This window comes from Zonotrichia leucophrys, chromosome 3, assembly GCF_028769735.1.
Source record: "Zonotrichia leucophrys gambelii isolate GWCS_2022_RI chromosome 3, RI_Zleu_2.0, whole genome shotgun sequence".
In the NCBI taxonomy this organism is placed as follows: Eukaryota; Metazoa; Chordata; class Aves; order Passeriformes; family Passerellidae; genus Zonotrichia; species Zonotrichia leucophrys.
Window position 1 is genome coordinate 47,179,082 of NC_088172.1, and position 27,229 is coordinate 47,206,310.

A 27,229-nucleotide genomic window follows, 5' to 3' on the forward strand; every position below is an offset into this window, starting at 1 on the left:
GCTTTACAGGGTTTGAATAGACATGTGTTCAACATGTGCTTTTGATGCTTCACTGCAAAGCTATTTATTTTCATTTTTAAAATTTTCCCAAATAAAAAATACATCACACTGTTTTTCATATTTTGTATAAATATATGATTATTCTTTTAAAAAATGTGCTAAGTGATTTTTCACATTCCAGTTCCTAATGATATGTTAATTATCAGCAGATAAAAATGCAACCTACTGAGAAGAATTGGCTAGAGGAAATAGTAACAGGTCAGCTGACAAATTTAAATTCACAGGCTGACTTGGCAGTAGATGGATTTGTTCCTGCTGAGATCTAGAAATCCCCATGTCCAAGAGCATTTTGACAACTACTGTAGTGCTAAAGTAGAAGTACAACTGGATTTTAAAGCATATTTTTAATGCAGGGGAGTTTCAACCTTTCCCTTCTATTATCTATTCCAGCATTTGCTCCGATGGGTTTTAAACTGAGCAGAAAATGTCTCACCAGCTCACTCACCTAATTCACATTGAAATAAAATGGCAGCACTTCCATTATCCAAATCATTATTCCAGGGTTCCAGCCAGAAGCCAGAAAATACATTAAATGGAACATTGTTTGTGTACTGTAAGATGAAATCTAACTCTTACTGCGTTTCACATTTCATGTATTGCTGCGCTCCACTACCTAAAGAACAACATGTGTGAAGAGTGTTCTGCAGCTGTTAATAATCAATGCTAGGAATAATACAAAAATGTAGATTACGTGTACTTAACTCTTGATGCCTAGAGCTATATAACTGATTTTACATTCCATTAGAAGTCCATGAAAGAAATTACTTTTAGAGGGTAAAATCCTCTGTCCTATGTTAGACCTCCACCTTAACACATAAAGACAAATCCTGAGCCAAAATTGTCCATTTATTTCCACTGACTAGAAAGACTGACTACATGAGTAGGTCACATGCAGATGTGCACATCTGTCTGGTAAACTTCACCTTTAATGTTTTTATGTTGCCCTTCAAAACATGGAAGAAGCAATATTCAGTTACAACATGCACCATATGGCATACACAGCGTGGAGTAGTCAGTAGTTCAAAATGTACAGTACTGATATGTAGGAGGTGTTTCAGATCATCTTACACATCCCCAAATGGCAAAGGTGGGGATGAAGTCACACGTGTACTCAGAAAGCAGTGATGCTTTCCTGGCTTTCTGAGTCTTCACCTTCTTCCTCACTGCCCTCTGCATGCATATTTAAAGAGCTGATGATTCGTTTCACATAACAACAAAAATAAAAGAAGAAAAGGGAGTAACAGTTCTTAGGTTGTTCACTTTTCTTGCGAGTTGCTCTAAAATGTATCTGGTGCACTCTGGTGGCTGCCTCGGTAATTTTTAATTCCATGACTTCACAAAAGCTGAAACAGTAACAACTACCAGTGCTGCTTTTGACATTATCCATATGAAGACCAATGAGCACGTGCATTTATTCTATTTTATCCTGTCTGGTTTTTCTTGAATGCTTTCTCTGGAGAAATTTAGATCTTGCCCGTTGCTGCCCATCTGCTTACCTTATGTAAATCACAGCGCAGGGATTGAGCGGCTGAGGTTCTCATCTGCCTTATGTTTTTACTCATGGTCAGACAGCTGCTGAATTTTACCCACAGAGATATATCTGTTTCTATGGAAGTAATTTATCCACATCTGTTTGTAGTGTGACCTTGCACAAGCCCTCATATCAATTCTTGCTTCCCTTTCCCTGTAACAGGGAATCCATATAAGAGGGCTAATAATATCTAGCTATTTATGAGGAGTATTGACCATATGTTCAATTACATTGAAAGGTACCAAAAAATGCAGAAAATTATTTCCCGTTACATCACTAGATTTACTTTCATTTGGTGCATGATTTAATAGGGATAAAATGGCATGGGTTTCTGCATCCACAGGCATAGAAAACAGATGATAAATCTAGTGCACTTTATAGAATCTCCACATGAGGTGTAGGACTTTTGGAGAAAAGAAAATGCCATAACTGATGTTTCATGCCACTTTGAGAAAGGGGAAGTCAGCATGAGTGTTGGAGACTAAGATTTTCATTAGTAACTCTGAATGACCCCTTTTTCTTTAACTACTTCTGACACAACTTTGATTTTATAAATAATGATTTCACATACGTCACTAATTATGAACAGGTGGTTGTATTTCCCAAATATAATCACCTTGCCCCTTCTTAATTCTCCCAAAGTACTACCTAAATGTGGTGCACACTGAATGGATTCACTGCAGAGGCAGATACACTCTACTAGCATATGAAATTGAAATAAAGATGGGTAAAAAAAAAAGTTTTGAGACTGGTATCTCATTTTTCTGTTCAATCATGTTTGGCATTTATACAAGGCAGCTGTATAACCCTTAAAAAAGATTTTTTTCTTGGTTAAACACACTTTTGGTTTTCTTTCAGAGGGAGATCTTCCATCCTCCTGACTCCTTGTTGACTCTGCATCTGTTTCAATTTGAACTGATCTTTCTTGACCATGAGCACCCTGAACTCTGTAGAGCAACTGGGACCTTGTACATCACAGATACTTTCTGTAACTATATTACAGGCACAGTATTGTGGAAAGCATCAACTTTTCACATGGCTGCTTCTGACATTGGTGAGACTGATGTGAATATCATGCACTGTCTGATACACTTGGAGCAGACCTGCTGACTGGCTTGCACATCCAAACACACCGAGGAAGCTCCTTCTGAAAGGTCTCCTCAGGGAAATGTGCTGTGCTTCTGAATGGAAGGGGGCATTTACTCTCTTGATGAGAGGCTGCTGTCATGAAGGACAGAAATGCTGGGTTTGTCTCTTCTCTTGGACACTGCATCCAACACCAAACCCTCTGAAGAGGCAGGAGTGAAGAAGACTCCAGTAGCTAACAACCCCCTCCTCTCTTCTTCGTCAGGTCAGGAAATAGACCCCTCTATCCAGTATTTGGGATGTAACAACTGGTGAACTCATCAGGTACAGTTTCATCGAGAAAGATTGGGGGTGCTAGCAAGCGCACAGAACGTACTTGGAAATAAATATATGATTTGTTACTTTACAGACAGGCTGTGTCCATGGCTTGGGTTCGGGTTCTGTGTCACCATCCCCACCCCCCATCTTAGCCCAGGCTTCAGTAGGGTTTGGGACAGTTTTTTTCAGTCTGAATCTGGCTAGGAAGTTGAAACCATACTCTCTCCCACACGTGTTAACTAAGTCAGTCAGCACATTGACTGGGAGCTCTTCTCTTCCTTACCCTTCTAATTTTGCTGTTGCCTGCAGATTTGATCACAGCTGAAGTTGTAGCACAAAAACATCTGGTGAAATAAAACAGAACAGCCACAAAGGAGGAGAGTTTAGTCAGTCAGAAAAGCTCATGAAAATTGTGACACAATCCTAAGCTGAGCAAGCCAGAGCTATCCAGAAATGTCATTATGCACTGAGCAAAAATGCTTCAGAACAAAGAAAGGAACAATTGTATGAGTCATGGGCTCTGAGAAAGAAAACCACTTGTCTTTAAGGGTTGAAGAATACCCAGCAAAACTTAAAGTAAACACAATGCAAAATATTCTTAGTTCTTTCTTACTGACAAAAATATTCATTTTGCATCATCTTCTTTCATCCCAAACAAATATTTGAAAAGTGTTTCTTTCTCCCACATTTTACACTGCAATCAAATCCAGCCATTCTTAATACAGAATATTTCAAAATGTCAGTCTTATTTTTACTATTTTGAATGGAAAAAATCTTCTGAATTCAATATGGATTTTTAAAATGGTTCATATCAACTCAGAACAGCATTTACCAGAAATACTAGATCCAAAAGAAGGCCACCATACTTTAACCACATGTCAGGTCCCGACTACAGTTCAAGATATACCATCTTAATGAGACAATATCTTTTAAAACTATGTCTGCAAATATCATAGACAAATCAGAAAGAAGGAATGGAAGTTCTCACATTCTTGCTTGTCTTATCTATTTAATGAGGTTTCATGCATTTCATACAAACAACTTTTTTGACATCTTTTATGCAAATAGCTCTGACAATGACATTTAGCACTTGCAATTTTTTTTTAAATGAATGTAAGTATATGATATTTGGGATTGGAAACATTATTGTAACAAGGATTGGACAAATTTTGAGCCAAAAAATTTACAAATGTAAGCTGCAAGAAAAAACATTCTTTATGGTAGTCCTGATGGTTTTTATTTACTCTTCATAGGTATTCAAAAGTAACTCTGATGAATAACAACTAAAATTAAAATTAGCATGAATACCTGTGCAAAAATTTGTACAATAAATTAATATTTGAGGTTTTGTTTCTTTTTGGCTGAAAGCCAGTTAGAAAGCTAAAAAAATACCAGTCATACACCAATAAAAACTCACAGCACTATTACACCTATCCGGTAGAACCATGTACCAAGCAATAACTGTAAAGTTCATTATTATCTCTAGGCTGATGCATAGCCACACATGCAAGTCACAAATAATTTTAAACAAAGTGTCAAATCTGTAGCCTTCAGGGCATCAGTCCTCTAAAGTGTACCTACAGTTGTTACAGAAACAAGTGACTAGATTTAATAAATTTGCACTAATTTGCTCATCTTTGATTGCAAAGAAATTGTGATAGGTTTTTAGAGCAAGGTTCAGACAGAGCTGCAAAATTACAAGGCAAGAATATACTACCACTGCTGTGTATTTTGGAAGCAATTGCTGGAATTACAGAAGGCTAAACTTGAACATTTGCCTACATCAAGATATTACAGTGTAGTTTCTGCAGGAAAAACATAACATTTGCAGTTCACTTGGAAGACATTCATCCCCAAAAAACTGTATTTATGTTATAGTGGTTAGATTTACTTTGATTTACTGTAGTATCTTACTATTTAATAACTCACACTATGTACAATACTGTTCACCATATGTCCAAATAGGAAAAAAAAAGAGGGAAGCTGAAGTAACTTTTCAATGAGGATGCATATGTGGAAATATATGCAAATTTACATATATGTAAATATAAATATTATGGAGACATCTATGACCAAGTCTCCTGAAATTTTAATCTAACAAAGATAATTATAGAATCACTGGGATAATAGAGTCACAAGCAAAATCAGAACAGCAGTGAATGAGACAAAACTGTCCCGGGAAGTGGGGCTGGTGTGCAGAGTAGGATACACACGTGTGTCCTGCAAGAGGGAAGAGTAGCAGGGAATGGTTCCAAGCCATATGGCTGCCATAGGGAACTGGGGTCAGAGTGAGCACTAACAACGTACAGCTGCATTGGTGTTGGGTCTTTGATTAGAAAGACCATCTGCAGCTCTTGGCTGCCCTTGATTTCATCTTGGCACTTGAAAAATCAATGGGAGCAGTGCTACTAACTTGCATCAGTGGAAGAATGCATTTCTCTCAGGGACAGAAAGCAGTTCCCAGAATCAGGCAACACTCTCCCTTATACACTATCTCCCCCTTTCCCTGGAGAGCCTGTTCAGTGCTCAAACACACTCTGGGTGAAAAACCTTTCCTGATACCTAACCTTACCCTTTGCTGATTCAGCTTCAGGCCATTCTCTCAGGTCCTGTCACTGAACACCACAGTGCCTGCCCCTCCTCTTCCCCTCATGAAGATGCTGCAGATTACAATGAGGTCTTCCCTCAGTCTCCTTTTCTCCAGGCTGAACGGACAAAGTGACCTCAGCCTTCCTCATACAGCTTTCCCTCACCATCCTCATGGCTCTCCTTTGGATGCTCTCTAATAGCTTAAGATCTTTTTTTATATTGTGGTGCCCAAAACTATACAGTGTTCAAGATGAGGCCTCACCAGTGCAGAGCAGAGCGGGACAACCACCTCCTTTGAGCAGAGTATTTTTTACTAAATATAAAAACAAATTGGCAGAAGGCACCATAATCTGGTCAGTAATATTTCCATCTCAGAATTTAGATGACCCCATCAATCTCTTATCATGGGGGAAATTACTTAAAATATCTAAGAATCATCATCATCTCTTTTCTATTCTTTCCTGACCATTAAAGACAGTGCTGTGCTACTTTATATACTGTGAATGAGAGACGGGCAGAAGCACAGAGATGAGGATTGTATTTTGTGTTAATGAAAAGTAACATTTTTAAAGGACCACATAATTTCCAGCCAGGCTAGCATCTCTTTATCAGAAATTATGCAGTTTAACACTCCCAGTATAATAAATCAGCTGCATTCTGGTTTCACCACTTTTTCCAAGCACCTTTTCTACCATCTTTAAAACTGAAATACAAGAAGTGAGCACTTAGAGTAATTTGAGTATTTCACAAATTTTCATTGAGAAGAGGACTCACCTTGTATGTAAGCGTGAATAACAACAAAATTTGGTGAAAAATATTACAAATAAGATGTAATACCATGAGTTCTTCTGTTCTTGAGGGGATTTAGAACCTAATTATTTTACCTATGTTTTGGAACATCTTACAGATGTACAAGGGGATAATAATCTGTAGGATTTTTCATCACCTGCTGGCTGATGTACAAAAGCTTCAGCTATACATAAGTACCTCCACTCCAGAAGTCTCTACAATTTTCTCAGAATTATAAGTGTTATTGATAAATATAATAAAATCACATTTCTATTAGCTGAGCTAACAGGAACAGGTTAGGAACAATCAAGTAGTGCTCATATGAAAATCCTGTTTGCGTTTTGCTTTTCCCAAGCTGCAAGGTGAAGGACAAACCAGAAGCATGGCAAAAGCAGCACACAGGCCACAAACAAGAAAACTTCAACTATTACACAAATATGTTTTTTTCTCCCTCATTCCCCATATATGCAGATATATAATGACCAGCACTCCAAATTTTATAATTGTCTAATAGGAGTGCCATAGATTGTTCGACATTCTCTTCTTAAGGCAATGGATGATAAGGATTGATGAATAGACAAAAGCCAAATGGATACATTATAAGGTAAATGCCTGCATTGTAGAATAAGAATTTATCATTCCATAGCTGAGATCATCAGTGTTTGTGAAGAAGGTAGCCTTACTTCATCAAAGGCTAAACAAGAGTTGGGAAATGAGGTTATAAATAACAGGGCAGCAGAATACTGAAGTTTTTCTGCTGCCAGAGCACATGAAGCAAAATGATGACCCCCCCCAAAGTCAGAGGCTAAGCCTCTTCTGATTTTTCTGGACTAATATTTCAGCCCTAGTTCCTGTCCTGTGAGTTCAGCCCCTGCTGCAGCACTTGGGCTCCTTTACACTCATCTCTGAGGTGATGCAGGAGAGATGGGCACCACGGTAGCTGCTACCAAGCCTTCAGGCCCCTGGCCCAGTTCTGCCTGAACTGGATGATCCACCAGCCTGGCTTTGGGCTTGTAAATTCTCTTCTGAGAAACAAATAAATAGATCCATGAGTGAATTGTTTGCTGCCTGCGTTTTGGAGTCACAAAAGATTCTCAGTTTTAAGTATTTAAATTGCTTTTTCCTTGTGGTTTATTTGCTTGTTGGGGTTGTTTTTCTTTGGGGGATAATTATAGGACAACCTATTCCTATTCCCTCATTCTGCTTTCTTTTTGCATTTTTTGCTTAGATCACTTTCTGATTTTTTCAACATCATTCTTAATACCAGAGAGGTCTTTTAGGAAATAGCACTATGGCAAAAAATTAGAGCACTCTTTATTTCAGGTAAAAAATCCCAGAACAGACAGGAGAATGAAACAGCAGTGTGAAATTCCACAAGAATTTGTGTACAATTATTCCCTGCACAGCTCCCACCAAAATGATGGGATTACCTGGTGTCAGTTCCCTCTCCCTTTCATATTCAGAAAGATATTTACAGTTCAGGCTGGGCACTTGTCAACAGCACCCATGTTTTGTGCACATCCCAAAGGAATTAGGGGAATTTTGGAATGGAAGCTTTATCACTACGGCCTTCTACACTTTAATTTGGCCAGCTAGACTCTTCCAGAATGGGTACAGAGAAAACATACTAGTGTTGATAAATTTCATCAGTATAAGAGTACTTGTAACCTTTAATACCTGTTCAGGCATTTAGGTGGCTGTGGTAGTGTAAAGTGCTTTCCTATTGCGACCACAGTAGGGCTTTTCCTAGTATAACTATTATTTCTAAAAATCCACATTTCTCACTGAAATAGGCTGGTTTTCAAGAGCACAAAAGCCCAAAAAGCACTTCCAAAAATTAGAAAAATTAGTCTGTAGACATCTTAGTTTTAGTTTTATCAAAGCAACAGCACAAACACCACATCTCTCTGATGGTTTTGGGGATCCTGGCCATGAATGAACAGTTAAGGGGAAAAAAGCTGCATGCCCACCAAAATAATTCTTTTTTTATTTTTTTCCTTAGCCTGGTTTTTTTCCCTTTAGTTGCTTTGGATCATCACTAAAAATTAAGACAGAATTGGTATAAAAGATTATTGCTACTCTAAGAGCAGATGCTCATAGGAGCAGTTTTCAAACTGAATATTTTGCTTTTTCCTAGCCCCAGTTTCAGAGTTATCTATTTGTGGTTATTATCTATCCAAAGTGCATTTCATTACAGAAATCACAGAAAGATATTTTTACATGGACTCAGCCCAATGTATAATGTGTGCTGCAACATTATGGAGAAATATATATTACAATATATAACCATAATAGTTTAAAATGTCTTAAGTGCTGCCTAATATACTATTCACATGGGCAAAACTGAAATGTTGTTTTTTCTCCCTGAAGCAGGTACATAATGTTTTAGCTGCCAACAAGCTGTGAAATAGTTATAACTTTAGGATGTTGCCATTTTTCAAGTACCCTGTTTTAATCAGTAGAATTCCCTACTTTTAACTATTCAGTTTAGACTATTGTAGCTATTTTAGTCAACCTAATTTCCTATTCTCTTGGCTGCAGATAAGTACTTTAATGAAAAGCATGAACAAAATTTTAAATAAAGCTCCATCACAGTTGCTTTGCAAGGACCCACTACGTGTACTGGATTTTGTATTATTCACATTTAGGGCCTGAAAGTGCAGAAGTGTTTGGATACATGATTAAGTACCATTTCTAAGTTATAGATATACTGCAAAGTACAGAAGAATACTGGGAATATATTTACTAATCTCCCAGTAGCATTTACTATACTATGCTTGATGTATATCAGAAAGACTTTTAACATGGCAAACTCTTCTGGCATAACGTATTCTTACAGAAGCAAACAATGTACATTAATAATAAAATAAGTATTGGCCTAAATTGTACAGTCAGATCAGGTTTTCTGTTAAGAGGTTGATTTTGCCAAACATCCAAACACAATATAATGGAAGCTGTGTTTATGTTTAAACAACATTCAGATTTAAACTATATTAAATACCATTTCTAATTCAGGACTTAGTTGAATATACCTGGCTCATAAAACAAGCAATCCTAGTGATTTGACTGCAGGCTACTGTAATTAGAGGATCAATTTTTAAAAGCCACCAAACACTTACAGAGGGCAGAGAAGGTGGTCTACAAGTAAACACAGGGAACTAAATTACTGAGACCCAAACCTCAAGGGAGAAAAAAGGAGTTGTATCAATGGATCATTCACTGTCTCTCCCAGCAGCAGCACTGAGGGGAATTGACAGTAATTACAATGAAGAAACTGACTCAAAACAAAGTGGAGGGGGTGGCATTCCACATCATGTGTCATTGCACAGTGGTATTGCTGGCTGCAGGATGCTGCTGAAGCTGAAAGCTTACACGAGTTCTCGGCAAGACCAGACATGCTTGTGGAAGATTTATCCATGGACTATTGCTAAACATACAGAAAGAACATCTGGCTCAGGAATTGCCTGGCAGCATATGGCTGCAAGCTGGTGAGAGCATTGGGAATATTGCCCCTTCCTTAAAACCTTTTTATGGGTGTCTTTTAAATAAGTAGGATGCCAGGGAGCTGGACTTTCTGTCCAAACCAGTAGAGCTACTTTTATGTTCAAATAGGCCAGAATTTAAAATAATTCTTGTTCCTTGCTACAATGAGAGTAATGTAAATGCATGTGAATGACAAAAAATAGAAATTATTATTCACTATAAGACACTAAAAAAAATCTTTATTATACTTCTTTTTTTAAGTAACACATTCTATTTAATTTATGATTGAATTTATTGAACTTTCTGAGGATACAACTTCCTGATTAGGTTTAAAACCATCACCTTTCAAGGAAATCTGGATCACATTTAACATGCAGTTGTCACAAGCAATTCTCAGGAACTCATTCCCAATCGTGGATCTTGTGAAGCCTGCTCCAGCTTTGCAGAAATGAAGCCATTCTTCAACTCTAACGCCTGTGGCTGAAACATTTTAAACACAGACTAACACTGGCAATGTACTTATCTGCAGAACACAGGCCCCTTTCTAAATTGCAAGCCATGTTCCCTGCTCATAGTGGATGTTCAGTGTTATCTTAATTCAGTGAATTATGTATTCACAAAATAAACATGCATTTAAATTTTAACAGTGCACTTTAGTCAGCGAAACTGTTGTGTTTACGCCCTGATTGGAAATGTAAATATCAAAAATGTCAGTGGACAAAGAGAAAGACATCTGCATCACTCTGAATTTCTAAGTAGTATTTTAAGATAATGAATTAAAACTGTAAAATGCATTTTGCTATGGCTAAAAGTAAAAATATTTAGAACACATCTGGATTAGAAAACTTCCTTAAAAAAATCTGTTCTCACAGAAATCTGTAAAATGTCAGTATATATTATCAATCCACGTCATTCAAAAAATTACATTTGGAGGCATTTTAGAGCTCATAATCCAGCTCATACTGATGCCCACAGACTGTCCTGCTGATTGGTTTTGGTGTTATGTTTGAGTCAGTAGGACTGAAAACTAAGAACGTATTTTAAATAAACTTTATTTACTTCAGATTAAACCAAGGTAGATGGAGCAAATAAAACAAATTCCCTTGAGAATACTCCCAAGAACTCATCTCTTTGAAGATGGCATTAAATACAATTTACATAGCAGATCTTTAATATTAGCAAAGGATTCCATATTTTGTTTCCTTCCATTTCATTCCTGAACACTTGATCATTATTCATACATTCTGCAGTATCATGAAAATACTTGCAATATTTAATTTTATCTATTAGGGCTTAGAGTTTTTCATTTTGCTCCAACTATTTGTATTTGCATGCAAAGTCTCATTACTGGAAGCAGCTAATACAAAGGAGAACTGCAGAATCAAGTGATTTGCTAAGTTAACAATCTCAGCATGGCTCTTAGCTAATACAAGAGTAGGTTCAAAGATCCTCTGAATTACAAATTAATAGTTGCACCAATTCCAGAGAAAGGAGTGAGAAGTTCATTCTCTGTGCAGCCAGTTCACGGGGTGAGTGTTCCAGCCTGAGGAACCACCAACTGCAAACATTAAGGAACTTTGTTTCTCAGAGTGCATATCTGACAGGAAGAGTAGACAGAAGAGCAGGACCATTTTTCCTTTCTACCCTGCTAGTCACAATATTTTGTGTTTTGCCAAACAGACACCACCTTTCTTTCAACAGCTACTGGGCTAGAGAAGGTGAATTTTAGGAGACTTTGAACCAAAGTCCATTTTCTCCAGAAGCTGCAATTTCTGCTGCTGGAAGTTCTGAGATGACTCTGAGTATTTCTGCCACCAATAATTAGAATTGTTCACAATAACTGTCTGGATCAGAGAAAAATAGTTCCTAATCCGACAATCACATAATCCTTTCCCCCTTTCCTGTGTATCAGAGAGATTTGTACCCTTGGGGTGATCTACAGCACACGTACACACAGTGCTGGGTAATGGCGGGTGCAAACCAGCTGCCTTCTGTAGCTTCCATTGTTCTTGTAAATATTGACATCTGTGTTTCCTATCCAAAGGATTTCGCCTGAAATTAAAATAAAGTTCATAATTTTGAAAGGTAGAGAGTTATTTGCCTAATTTTATCTGATATTTAATGCGACCTTTTTTCTCCTCCCCTTTATCCATGTCTGAATTTCATTGCGTTCCCAAGCTAAACTCAGAAAACACACATAAGGGACAGGATCTTCAGTTAAATTCTCCAGCTTCGCAACCAACAGTGGTCACTACTCTGTGTATCACCAGCTCAAAACGAGTTTTTTGTGTTTAAAAAAAAAAACAGCTCAGCCTTCTGCTTTCAAGGAATACTTTGCCATTTAGCAAGCTTTTATCTCCAATACCAAATGTATTCAATATATGTGGGCATACCAGTAGCTGTCAGTCAAACCAGCACCTATGATGGGACTGTGATGCAGAAGTGTTCAAATCTGATTCTCACGGATGAGTTTTGGAACTCCAAGATTCACCTAAGTAGCCCCACAATTTGAAGCTCAGGGAATAGGAGAGGCAAATGTATTTTTGTGTCTTTAAAGTAGCAGCTGTAAGGAAATGTAGAGATGTCAGCCTGATATCCAGCTCCAAGGCAGGACTCTCCAGCTCCAGTAGCTTCAAAAGCCTCTGTGAACTCCATGCTTGGCCTTCTGCCAAGAGTGGTGATTACAGTGTGTCATGACATGCAGTGCTTACTCATTTTTCTTATGTGCCCCAAATGCCTGGGTTTTTTCCTCATGACAAGTTTTGGATCCTGCGGTTCCCAACTACAGAACTGAAAGTAAAATGCTGGTGCAGAACAATGTCTGTCAGCTCTTTGGGTACTTACTGAAGCAAAAATAAACAAGACTATACTATATGTAACACATGGATACATTAAAGAGGGTTAAACAGGGTTTTATTATGAAATGCTGTTCATATTTACTAAAACATAAAATGGAATGACTGAGCTTGTAATGGTGCAAGTAACAATCTACCACCATTTTTTTCCATCAGATTAAGAAGGAAACAGCTGTTGTCAGATGGCAGCATGATGCCAATAGCTGAACAGGAAGGATTACAGCATTCAAGTCATCTTAATTCTAGTGCATAAGCATTAATAGAGGCTTTTCTTTCACCACAAATGGCTAATGTGGCTAAGCTCTGACACTGCTCTGAACTTCTCACTTATCTAGGGAAACTAAATGCTGCTGTTAGCAGCACAGTAGATGAAGTAATATTTCCTTTAATAAAAATGTCATGAAGGATTTACAAATCTGATGTAAGCCAGTAAATGGACAACACCATGAAGCACAGAACACTACAATGGTGTCTCTATGTTAGCTCTAAAGACACCTTGAAAGGAAACATAGCATCCTTTACTGCACTTAAATCTATCATAAACAGCTCATTATGATTTCCTACTTATCAAATTGATCTGGACCTTATACTCTGCCATGTAAAAGAGTTCAAGGGAAATTGCTAAGGGCACAGAGTGCAGGGGGAGTCAGTAAATACCAGGGAGTTCATTGCACGGAAACTGCTTTTGTTTAGGAGCAGAAACACAGTTCTGAAAGACTAAGACATTTCAAAGTGATATTTACTTTAACAACTCTGTTCTGTCCTCATTTCATGTCTGTCTGTCCCATAACTCTGAAGGTCTTTGTTGATCCCATTTCCAGGGAGTACATGTACATGAGCATGCATTCATAATTCTTACTTTTAAATAAATCTTAAAAAAATCTACTTACCTCATATTACTACTACATATTTTAAAGTTCTTTTATTATTATCATCTAAATTTTGATTAGTTTTACTACTCTTATTAATATTACAACAGCAGTAATTTTAAAATTCTTTCAATTTTGTCTCAGTCAGTTTTTATATACCTTACTGGGTAAATCACCTTTACCTCATTTACTAGAAAGCTGAGAGCCAGTGTGGCACTGTGGGAAAGAAAAGCTAAGGACAAATTTGCTGCTGCAGGTAGTTCAAACGATTATCACACAGCCCAATCCTTCAGTTTTATTAGAAATTGATCCCTTAACTGAATTAACTATCCAAGCAGGTTTTTATCCAAATTAGGTTTCCTTCTTAAGTTTGTCTAGAGGCAGATGGCAGCCTTTAAAGATTATTGGAGATATAAACCATTCTATCTTATATATGTAATTAAAAATCAATACCATGTCCCTAATTTGTAGAGAATATGTGCTTTTCTGTGAAAAGCTATGAAATCTCTTGTCTCATTATGCCCAGGTATAATAGCATTTACTGTCATAATAGCAAAATGTGGCATTTATGGGAGATGTTAATCTGTTGCTAGTGCTGGCCACCAAATGCAGGGCCATATGTTTCTCTGCTGGGAAGAACAGACAGGACCTAAATTCTTTTCACAGAATTAAAATTCCCTACAGGAAACATACATTATAGATCAGTTCTCCTCTTGCACTTACCCTTTGCTCCAAACCTGGGGTTTGGAGAAAACTTTAAAAATTGGATAGCATCATAGATTGGAATGTGGGGGCTGGCTTGCACCCGTAGAGAGGGGCAGGGATTCTCTCATTTTTGCTAGAGGAAATGTCAATTCTGGAGAAAGGAAATGAAGGTAAAGATACCTGTAAACAAGGGAATGTAGGTCTGGCTCTCATTACTTTGTGTAAATCCCTAGGCCATTCGATTTTGCCTCAGAAATTATGATGAAGTCCACAATGTCAATGCATGCCCTTGCCATGAGTATGAGGAGAGTGACCACTTCACTACCTACAGACATTCCAACTCTGAGAGCAGAATCAAATACAATAAGGAAAAATATCTTTGTCCAAGAATGCAAGGAAGAAATAAAGAGAATTTTTAGCTCCATAAAATATATTTGTCTTGACTTTAAGCCTATTTTTCAGCAGACATGAAGCATTAGCATTTCTGTTCTTAAAAACATTAAATTTATTGAATTATCTACGACTACTTCCTTTCTGCTAGACATCTTTGTGTTGAGTTTGCCTCCAAATGGCATTCTTGACCCTTGTTTTGTTTTTATTTGTATTTTGCTTTTCAACTTAGGTGGACTTTTTTAATGGCATTGGCATGCATTTCTTTGCTGTCACTATTTGTTATTATGCTCCCTAGGAAATTTTTTTTACAAATACAACTATATACTGTTTTTTCTCAAAGTCACCAAGTTCTTGCCATGACATTGCTTGACTTACATATCAGTAAATCCAGAAAATGTCTGGATTCCTAATTCCTCTATCAGATAACTATTCAAATTTCTGCAGCTCAGTGGGACACAGTGCCCAAGAGCTTTTTCTGGGTTGCTGGCTTCTAGTAAGTAAAATGTGCTTGTCTATGTCATTTTCTGAGCTGACTTTCTATTAATTTTCACTGTTCCTGCATTAAATCTCTGACACCTCAAATCTTACTTCATACAGCACTGTTTCTTATTTTGATCTTTATGGTACAGAAAGAAAAATTATTGAAGTAATGGAATCCTTGCTCCAAGCTGATGGACTCTGACAGCCACACTGGCTGCTTTTTTTTTAATACAGAGATTATGAAGGAAGTTTTGACAGTACAATGGAGGAATAGGGCTGATAAAACTTATTACATGATAGAAATCAAATATCCATTGATTCTATTGATCAATCTCACAGGAAAAAAAGGTAATATTAGGCTTTTCAATTCTTACTGCAGTCCGTTTTGCTGAGATGGTATGTGAGGAAGCATTGAAGGAATAAGCATCTGAGCAGGAATAGTGAGGGAATGAAGGTCTGTGTGTATGCCACACATACTGTTGTACTCCCTAAGAGAATGAGGAAAACAAGCTCACAGTTACTGCAGCCATCTCCTTTCCAGTGCTGGAAAAGCCACCATGTGGGCTGCCCACCCAAGGCCATGCCTGATTTGCCAGGTAGTATCAGAGAGAGGAGAAGGAGATGCTGTCTGGAAGATATCTGCCAACCATCCTTCCCCTGGTGGCAAACGTCCTCTTCCACCTCCAAACAGTACAAGTGTGTCCCTTTCTATTGCAGCTGGCAAGCTTTCTCATCAGTGAGAAGCTGAAATGGTGAGTGTGCCAGGGCACATGTTCCTTGGGCTCTGATAATCCTCCTGCCTTTGTATGGGTTCCAGGAGGTATCCCATGGAGCAGAATGGTGAGAAATTAAATGATAACAAAGCATCGGTGATGGACTTTAGTCAAAGATGGAATTAAGTTCAATTAAGGGGAAACTGCTAGGTTGAAACTCTTCATTCGCTCTGAGAATTCTTTTGTCAGTTATCAGAGATTGGTCAGAAAGTGGTTTAAGCTGTTTCAAAGCAGAGATGAACAAATACCCTTTTCTTGAGCCAAAAGTGCTGATGGAAGAGGGTGACTTCTTTGCAGAGCTGGAAATACAATCATTTAGTAATCCTTTCTAGTCAAAATGAGCTGAATTGACAACTTTAAACAGCATGTTGTTACTAACAGCTTTTTGCTGAGTGCATGCTTTTTCCTCTGCATGTCAGTTTTAAATAAAAATAAGAGTTCAGGCCTACAAACAGATGATTCCCAAGCCTAAAGACCTTGAATTCTTTGTTCTACAGCCTCACCACAGGTTTCTCAGATGTTCAGTATCTTTTGAAGGGAAAGGGTTGGGAGCTCCATAAAGATCACTGACAAGCATGCAGCATCTTCAGTTGAGAAAATAAATGGATTTATCTAAACACTTCATAAGGTATGAGCAAAAGGTCTACAAGAAAGAAGGAGGGAGGGAGGAGCAGCAGGGGATGGCAAGAAAGCACAAAGTCAAAAATGTAGGGATAAAGTAAAAATTACCAAAAGTCAAGCGGGCTTTTGACAGCTGACAGGTTTTGACACCTAACAATATAAATTAAATTATGTGTAGTATTCTTTGACAGTACAGAGAAAAAGAGAAATTAAATTGCAATGAAGTTGCTGCACAATAAGAATGAAGTTGAGATCAAAGATAATGTTGGCATGGCCATCCCAAAACTTCCCAACTCAATAATCTGTCAGGATAATGACAGCAAAAGCCAGACTAGTTCTGAAAATCTGTGGATAACACTACATTGTATTTAAGTAAGAAGCAAAGTGTTTAAGATTTGGTAAAATTAAGGCTGGCAGAACAGATAATCATCTGTCCTAGATATTGAAATAATTTCCCTAAGAATTCAATAGTAAGTGATCACAATAATCTATCAGCTCAAGTGATGCCATATTACCAGGGAATGTCAACATAACATAAAAATATAATTCAGAAAGAGAAAAACTGAAAAACTGGCAACTTTACACCTGTTACTCTGAGTTTGACAGTATGCAAGTCTTTTTTAAGTGCTCCAAAGGAAAGCATATTTTGAGACACGAAGGTAGACGGAAAACTGGGATAAAATACAAGGCATTATTAACCTTTACCAAGATAAAACCAGATTTTAATATTAAAATAACATGTGTTAAGGAGTAGGGGCTGCAGGAGACAAATCCTATATGGCCTTCAGTATTGCATTTGATACTGGAACACATAAGGACTAGAACTACATACAGAGCTAAACAAATGGGACAGTGGGAACAGTGCAAGTTTGTAAATGAGAGAAAGGCTCATTATAAAAGAGATAGCAATACATTTCATTGAAAAACAAACCAATGAACTGGAGGAGTCTTCCTATCAAGCTTTCTCTGGGTTCCCTCCAACTAATGATCTTATTATTTGATATTTTCATTCATAACTTTGGCACAGAAAGAAGAATGTGAAATTTACTGATATTATAAAATTAAGGATATCAATTTAGAGAAAGTCCAGGATATTATACAGGAAAAATGGCTTAATGAAAGGACTGAAAAAATAAAAAATCATGCACAAGTCCATGAATTTAATAGACTTAGTAACTACATTTTATACTATAAGCCAGGAGGCTCATCAGCTTGAAATGACAGATACTAATCGATCATAAGGCAGCTATCAAACACAATGTTGTACAGAATAAAAAGGTATAGGCAGTTTTGTGTACATCTAGCTATATCAGGCCAGAGAGCAGACTTTTAATATCACAGACATTGATCACACATTAAGTAAAATTATAGTGTCGCTTCCAATCACTCATAATCAAGAAAGATGTGGTGAAATGTGGACAATCACATGGAAAAGAGAAGAGTCTACTCAGCACGAGCAGCTAAAAAGCAACAATAAAATTCCTGTTTGTGAGCACTCATGAATATATGTATCTTGGGTGGGAAAATCAATTTCCTTTCATGGGCAATGTCAATACAAAAGAAAGAAATGTAGAAAATTTCCACTGGCAACTGTAGGTATAAAATTAGAAATACATTTCTGAATTTCAAGAGGAGCATGGCTCCAGCACACCCATCAAGAAGGACAAACAGCCTAATCTTTAAAAAAGCTTGGTATGTTTATGAAGTGGATTAAAGACAGCGGCTTTCTTATAATCTGCAAGGTAGCACTCTGAGAGATAGAAAGTTCTTTCCAATCCTTATGTCTTGTGCTCCTACACCAGGGAATAAGGAACAATAGACAATGGCTAAATTGGGTACAAAAAAAATCAAAAAACCTTATGTTAAGGACACATTAATTTCTTCTAAAAGAAAATTAATTCAAGAACTTCAGAAGTCAACAACATTAGATCTGTTTGTCCCAAAATGAATTTTTTTTAATGTATAATTTTACAAATCAAACAAAATCATTCACAAGTATACCTCTGGCTTGAGAGGAAAGCAAGGGCTGGTAAGAATAAAAGACCAGCCAATGGTCCATGCAGACCATTTGTATGCTACTGCAAGCATAAGGAGCCATAAAATAATACCTGTGCTCTACAATCTCACCTGCACCACTCAGTAGAACCCTTTGTGCCCTTTACTTGACCACCAGAGATGGCCACACTAGTACCAAGCCCAGAAATCTAAGAGGTTTCTAAGAGAAACATGAAACTTCTTAAAAATTTCACAGGAAAACCCCTAGTATGGTAGCCAGGGATGCTGAACCACAAGGTCCAGACTGTATGTTTTTGTAACAGCAACTTCAACCTCTGCTGGACCTCTAAGCACAAAGTAGCTGGGTTCCTTCCTCAGCTGCTTCATCCTCTCAGGAGAGAGGGTAAGGGAAGATGCTTCTTCCTCAAGATAACCATGCCCTACCACAAACTGAGGTCTTGGAGTGGCATCAGTACAGTCTCTTGTCCAAACTTCTTGAACCAAAGCTCAGTTAGGAAAAATGTGCCAGGCCAGTTATGAACATTGCTCAGGCAGGATTCAGTCCATCAGCCACATCTCAAACCATGCAGACCCAAAACACACATTTTTAAGAAGCAGATTCACGTACATTTCAAAGCTGCACAACCTAAGTGAGATCTTTTAGTGAGTGTTAAGTTGTTGGAATCAGAGGGATGAAGTAAGATGCAACTGACAGTGTCAGCAGAAGACTTTTATTTGCTGACAACTTTTTAAAGATATAAAAATTTCATATAAAAAAGCAGGATCTTATGACAGCTCCAAAATAGTATTATTATTATGCTGCTTCAACTAAAAATCTTACTGTACTTCATTTGGCCACTTTCAGAGACAGGTCGTGAAAACTAATAATTCATTGACCAAAAACCTGAACTTCAAAAGTAGTATTTCAAGCCTGGGACAGTGCTTTTCCACATGTGTAGCTTAAGAATATGCACTTCCTAAAATGAACAATACCGGCCATGCTTCAGTTTGAATTTATACAATACAATTTACTGTGGAAATCTCCTTGGTAGCATCGAATGTTCACTCTCCTCATGAATGTCTTACATTCATAAGTCTACATCTTTGTCTTCAGTTTGCTTGTGTTGCCTAGTGTTGTCATTGCAAACTGCTCTATCTGCTGCCATCTCCTTTGTTTGCTGTTCTCAAGAATCATTGCTCATTTCTTTTTTTTTTTTTTTTTTTTGTGCACTACTTTGCTCTCTCTTGGTGCACAATCTTTACTTATACAGAGCTAATTACATGAAGTATATTGATATGAAAGCATCTCGCCTGGCTGAGAACCTAATTTAGTATTTTTACAATTAGTTTCTTGGCTGATCCATTCCCATTCAGTGACCCTGCCTTTTGTCTGACTGAAACTAATCAGAAGTTTATGACTCAGCAGAATGGGGTTTACATGGTACAGAACCATGATGGTTAATTAGCTGAGGTAAATATAAAAGAGCAAGTACTGCTACATGATTTCTTCTACCATCATGAGCATTGCATTTCTGTGTGTTTACTTCTGGTTTTCAGAAAGGGGACTTTGTGGAACAGTTGTTTAGTGCCCAAGGTCCTAATATTACTCCTGTAGGTTCAGGATCCCGAGTTTTGCAAGGTGTCAAATTCAAAGACAGGTTCCCATGATGTCCACATTTCTGCTAACTGTGCAATTCTTAAAGTGATTTGAATTAATTATCTACTTCTCAGAAGGACCTGAATTAAGGGCATAGTTACTATTCTCTAAGGATCTGATTACAGTAATTGTTGGGCTGCCCAGTGTACTATTTTATTATCATAGGCCAATCTTGTAATGAACTCTATTCTTAGAAATTTATGAAGTACAATTTTTAATATATAAATATATTTTTCCTAATATATATTAGCATAATATTTATTCACTTAACTGTGGCAGAACCCTAAAATTAAATTCATGGACTGGGACTCAATGGTTAAGAATTTACACAGAATACAGGAGTTACAACTTATCCTTAGCAGTTCTGCCTAGGGTGAGAAAAAAGCATAATGCAGATGAGAAGCATTTTTGCCATCACACCGGCAACCTACTATTCTTAACTCAGTCTGACAGTGAATGTTTTTGGGTTCCTTGCTGTTATTTGGTTTTCAACTACTTCCATTCTCATGAGTAGTGTAGTAAAATAAATTTTATGGTGTGGCTATCCAGAAGCCTACTAAAATGATTTAACCAGAAATCACAGAATATGTCAGACAATTTCATATGTAGGCACTCATTTCTACATTACTTTTCTGCATTCATTTTTATATTGCTGGGCACTTACTGAAGGAGGCAAATAATAAGTACCTGTTAATACCTAATTATAATACCTGTTTATGTCTGACTGATATTGACTGAAACATCTATCCTCTACCTCTCGTGATTTTGTGATATGAATGGGAAAAAAAAGTAATATGTGATCTTGCTAAAAATCAATCCACACTTTAAGCCTACAGACTCACTAAAGATGACCAAATGTGCAAATCTTCCCTGTGCTGCTAATGGGTTTTAGGGAGCACCTTTTGCTCATTTATATCCTGACAGATACTGCCACTATTTACCACTCCAGCAATACTCAGTGAAGTATCTATCCTCTTGTTTAGCACTGACAAATGGAAATTAATCCTTACTCATGTTTATTTAGGACTAATAACCTTCAGTCTTTCAAATGTTGCATTTACTGCATCCCTTTTCAGCCGTATCTCCAACAGCTCTGCTTCTCCTATAAAAGCCAATTTATTGACTTCTTAACATCTCTCCTTATTTTATTGACTTCTTTCACCCAGTACTAAACTACTTAAACTCTGCCTTCAGCCAGGGCACTGACCAGGCATTTGATAAACTTTCAGATATGCTTTTCACTCCTTCTCAATGCCATGACGCTCATCCAGTGGGAGAAGAGCATCCTTAAACTTCATTGAACTTGTCAGCCTTTTTGCATCTTTTCTCCTGATATCTACAAAATACTTGACAGTGATCAGGCTGCCACTGGATACAGAACATAACTTTTTGCTTTGCTGCATTCATTCAGCTGTCTGCACTAATTGCTGTTTCCTAATTCCCTTTATATTATAAAGTCTTTGAGGCTGAGATTCTTTCAGTCTGATGTTTATAAAGCAAATAGAGTCATGAAGCTCTGGTTCAAAATCAGCAGGAATATTCCTTTAAACAAATAATCCCTGTTAGAAGAGAACAACAGAAGTAAGGCAGGAGTAAGGAATTGGACGGGGTTATTCCTTCTGGACTTCCTTCTCTATTTGCCCTGCAAAGTAACACAGTAAAAGAGCACACAAATTTATAAAATTAGAGCTGTGATTTTGGTCAGATCTACAGAATAAGTTTAACAAGTAGCAGCGACAAAAAAACAGGCAAAACTGGTGATATTACATACTTCTGTCATGCAATTAATGTTGAAGTATTGTTATTTCAATAATTGTTTAAAATGTATCTACAGACTGCGGGTATTGGAATATAGGACTCAAGTTTTAAATCATAGCAATAAAAAGTTACAATACAATCGATTGCCCTTTTTTCCACTCATTCCTATGGCTAACTTGAAAAAAAGTAGGTAATGAAATCAACTCTCAGAGCAGCCTTATGTGAAAATGCTTCACTAAAATACCATTACGTTCAGAAATCAATTTTATGCTTGCTATTCTTGATACATGTTATTTAAGTTTTCCATCAACTCTCTTGATGCACGTTCAAGTGCTCATACACAGGGCAGAAACTGTGATTCAACAAAACACAAGCAGAACACCACCAGGAGCGCGCACTTTTTTGCCTTCCCTCCACCCAGTGCAAAAACATTTGTATTTGCCGGCTAAACTAGAATAGATGATACTAGGGAAATAGATGATACTAGGCTTAGTAAAGCACCCTGACAGAAGTCTTATTTAAAAAAAAAATACGAAATACGCAATTTGTCTAATCCATGCTAGGATAATTACGCTACGCAAGGGGCAGGGACACCGACTTTCAGACTTTAGACCGGCAACGGGCGTTTTCCACCAACGCGCCTCCCTGTCCTGCGGCGCCGCAAGATGCGCTCCGGGAGCGCCTGGGAAGAGCGAGACACGCACCGTAGCGGACGGGGAGCGCCCGGCCGGGGCAGGACCCGCTCCCAGCCGGGTTGACAGCCAGGGTGACAGCCGCAGTGACAGCCGGGGGGACAGCCGCGGTGACAGCCGGGGGGACAGCCGCGGTGACAGCCCCGCCACTGCCGCTCGCTCGCCCCGGGTGTGCGCCCGGCGGCAGGAGCAGCGCGGCGGCCGCGCTTGCCCGCCCTTACCTCAGGTGCAGGTAGTGCACCAGCTTCGTCACCACGGTCACCATCTTCCCGGGTCACCTTCCCCGCCGCTGCCCGGGGCCGGGAAGAACACGCGATGAGGAGGGAGCCGCTCCCCGGGGACTCCTCCGTCCGCGGCTCCTCGCTGCTGCTCCACCGCTCCCGGCCCCTCGGGCGGCAGCGCCTTCGCCCCTGGCCGTGCCCGGCCCTGCCCGCGGCGCTGCGGACGCTCGGCGGGGCCGCTGCGGACACTCGGCCGAGGGACACTCGGCCCGGGCCGCCCCGCCCGGCAGAGGCGGGGCCGGGCCCCCCCGCGGGACAGCCCGATCCACCTCGCCCTCACGGCCTGCCCGGGGACAGGGAGCGGGGCGGGCTCTGAGGGCGGCTGGGCCGCGACCCCCGCTCATCTTCATCAGGGCAGAGCGGGGAGTCCCCGCCGTCGGTACGGCCCCGCCCGCTGCCCTCCGCTCCGCTCAGCGCCGGCCGGCGGCGGGGACACCGTGACCGGGGGCAGATGGACGGGGAGCGTGCGGAACACGGGCCGGGAGGTGCGGCGTGCATGCAGCCGGTCCCGTCCCAGCGTGAGGCACGGCTGAGCCCCGCACGGTGCCTCTCGCAAGCGCTGCTCACTGGGGAAGAGTTAAGCGAGGGGCAAGGGAGGTGATGGCTGGCCTGGGCGACCTGCCTCGCCGCACGAAACCGATGTCTGAGCTCCACGCAGCTCGGCAGAGGACGAGGAAGGAGAGGCGGATTGATTATGGCGTGTTAGTGTTTACTCGGGAGGATTTGCCATAGTTCTTTAATCTACAAGTAAGAACCGAAAAGACTGAAGCAGAAGGCAGCCAAATTAAGGCTGGGTGCAATAAAACATCATTGGTGTTACCGTAAGAGTAGTGAAAAACTGATGTTACCTATTAAAGCACTGCTAGATCTTGGATCTCTGAAATTTCATCTCTGCAGTGGATGATTCCCTCATATAAACCACATATAAGTAATTTCTACGTCTGTTTGATTTGGGTTGTGGAGAAAATTCTGGGATCTTTATTACTGTGAAGATCAACCTAAATGATCACAGAACAAGTGATTAGAACAGCAGATCATGTTTTCAAATATATGAATATTAATTACTTAGTTTCTGGTGCACTCCAAATTAAGAGTGTCCCTTCAGCCTTATTCTCCCCTTCTTGTGCATCCACTCTGGGTACTGAACAGGACAAGACTCTTGAAGAAAGTTGTATGTGTTAAGTGTAATTCAAAGACATTCATAATGCACACATTACCTTCTATGAAGAAAGCTTGCACACAAAACTGTATTTCATATTTTCTGACTCAAATTGGTTTATTAAATTACTTACTCTAATGAAGGATTTCACTGTCTAAACAACATTCAAAGTACTGAAACCTATAAACAAAGATAAGCCACAGTACATGAAATGTTCCCACCAGACAGCTTGGAAGTAAGCTTAGTGCCACAAAGATGCAATTTAAATGTTTGCTATAAATTAGAAGTTTGTATGTGTAAGCTATTATTGATTCATATCTATCTATGTATATGCATATATAGACACCTATCACTATATTTACATACATACATATATATACATACATATATACATACATACATATCTATATTATATATCTGTGTGTATATATATATATATATATATATATCTTGAAGTAAGCTGGCTACAGTAAATTTTATTTCAGTTTTTCTAGAAATTCCAAGTACTGCTTGGAAATCCCCATAGAGAGTTGGAACTTTAACTCTGTTTGTGATTTCCTGTTGTCTCTAATCCATTCTGTCTATGCGTTCTTAACAGTATCAGATTTGTGAGAACAGTCTACCATTTTTTGACTTAATTTTTTTTTGCATCATGTTCAGGTGTATTTCAGTAGTCAAGAGGGTAATGTATTTTGTTTCTATTCTGTCAGAAGATTTCTACAAAAATAACTTCTAGATTTTGAGTAATCAGCATTTTCTAGCAGAATGCTATACATCAGAAAATTTGAAATAATTCAAAGGACTAAAAATTTAGCCCACTATTTTCACCACACTAAGGATGAAAAGAAAGCTTTTCAGAATAAAGTCTTTGGTCACCCATAGTGGACAAGTGAAGCATAAGCTGTTGGAAGGAGGAAATAAATTCCTAATCCTATTAGCTAATAGATGGCTTATTCCCAGCTAATCATCAAATGTTCTTTTTACAGTATCTAGCTGATTTAATACAATTCTTGAGGTTTCCTTCCCATTCTTACATTTTCCACTTGCAATCCTCATTGGGATGTGTACAAACTGGTAAACCTCAGTGTGTCAGATGGGCATGTCGGAGTGGTGAGGTTGAAACAGAGGAGCAGTGTATTAGGTGTAATTATGGGTAAAGATCTGAAAAAGAGCTACCACCTTTTGAAGTCAGAGCTTTGCCTGCAGAGGAAATCCTTGGGAAAGGATTCGAGTAAGCTCCGTGGAATGAAGAGGTATAGTCCGTATAAATATAGACTCCATCAAAATGCACTTTGAGTATTGTCAGAAGAGTTCACTGACTCTAAAATGGATCAGGTGATTATGATGAAGTGTCAGGAGAATATAGGAGCTCTCTCAGATGTCTTGAGCAGATAATATTCTGATACATAAAAGCATCCAATTCCACCTGGAGAATGAAGCGTTCATAATTTAACACAATCTGCAGGCAGAACTTCAGAGAAGAGGCAAAAGAAGATTCTGGTGGCAAAACTGAGTTGCATTTGGCAGCCTGAGACAATTTGCCATCGTGAGGCTGGTGTACTATAGCAGCAATTGTCATTATGAGCCCTAGAATTTATGTGAGACACAGTTTGGATAATTTTCAATTTTTTTTAATGGAGAAAGGAGGGTTGAGTACAGACATGCTCCGTGAACTACTAACACCAGCAAGGTTGTCTCTGCAGGCTCAGAAAGAGCATTTATGATTGCAGTAGAATTGTAAATCCATGGCATTTGTACTGTTGGTATAATCTAGTAAACTTATAAATACATAATCTAATAAAAGCAGCAAAAATTTAATGTCCTGTTTTTAATATCTTCATCAGATGGTCTGTATCATGGACAATACACTTTATCACAAACAGAAGTCAAATATACATTATAATTTGCTTTCCTTAACTGAACAATAGTGCATTTCAAAGTTAAAAATGAAATTATAGATGTGCTCACCTAAAATTCCTGCACACTGTCCATGTTTATTAAGAATACATGGAAAAAAAATTCCTATACTCTTTCTGTAAAAGAATACAGTGGTTTGAATTTCTTCGTCTGCTATTAGTTGGCTGTCAGGTGTAATTTTTTACCTTATTTTCCTTCAAAGCCATCCTGAATCACTCTGAAAAGGATACTCAAGCACTTAGCTATACCATTAATTTTCATGGAAAAATGCACTTTAAGGGAAAAAAAAAAAGGTGCCGCTTCAAGGTAACAGCAAGACATCAATTTTCTGTGTTTGAAATTAACATAATGTTTTACATAATGATCCTCTCTGCTGATCATTAAAATAACATAGTTACCTCGGCAACTGGTGCAGTCTGCAAATGTTATCTAGTGATACATAACACATTCTAAAAATACATACAACAAATAAGGTCTGAAACATTGTCGTTTGGGGGAAAAAGGTTTTTTTCAATAAAATTGCCTTCTGGTCTAAGCAGATTTTTGTGAGAAAATTGCAGTTCAACAGAACTTTATTTTTATTCAGAACTGACTTTATTTGCTCAAAACTTGAAGACCTGATGTTGTTTCATTTCCCGACAATGGAAAATCTGTCATTGCGTTTCAATTACAATTTTCATTTTTCTATAAATGTTTCAATGGCAAATGTTCAAGAAATAAAATTTATTTCTAAAGCAAGGGGTGAATGCTTAAAAAACTGGTGTAAAACAGAGCATACTAAATAATTGACTGATGAATTTGGGAGATCTAGGAAGTTCACTGCTTTAGATCCGAATGTCTCCACTGTCATTGCTTGTACCCTTGTGAGACCTAATGGGACTGAACCGAACTGTCATTGACGCTCCTCACTTTTTTCTTTTTCAAGCAAAACTCAATCAGCTGTGTTCACTGATGGTTTTGGGTGTCTTGAAATGAATTTTTATGTGTCGTTGATTTACTGAAAAGTTTTGCCAGGACCAGCTACCAGCACATCTCACAGTAGAATGGAAAATTGCTCTGAGGTACATAACTTGGATCATTGCCTTTAAGTTCTCTTTCATTCTGCATCAGTACTGAAGCTGCTATATTCTTGAAACACCTTCTTCTCTCTGCCACTCACTGCCTGCCTTTCTCTCTCCTGGGAGTGTACTCTGACTTTTGTAGGATTTCCTTTAATTT

At 38.5% G+C, this 27,229-nt stretch overlaps 1 protein-coding gene across 1 annotated transcript in view; it reads right to left on the minus strand.

The window, feature by feature from the left end:
• The window catches only part of ARHGAP18 (Rho GTPase activating protein 18), a 94,221-nt gene extending 71,098 nt beyond the window's left edge, over positions 1-23,123 (minus strand). The window contains exon 1 of the mRNA XM_064708045.1: positions 22,876-23,123. Within this exon, the coding sequence (XP_064564115.1) occupies positions 22,876-22,919 (44 nt within the window). The 5' untranslated portion in view covers positions 22,920-23,123. The remainder of the gene's footprint in view (positions 1-22,875) is intronic.
• Positions 23,124-27,229: the final 4,106 nt, after the last annotated feature.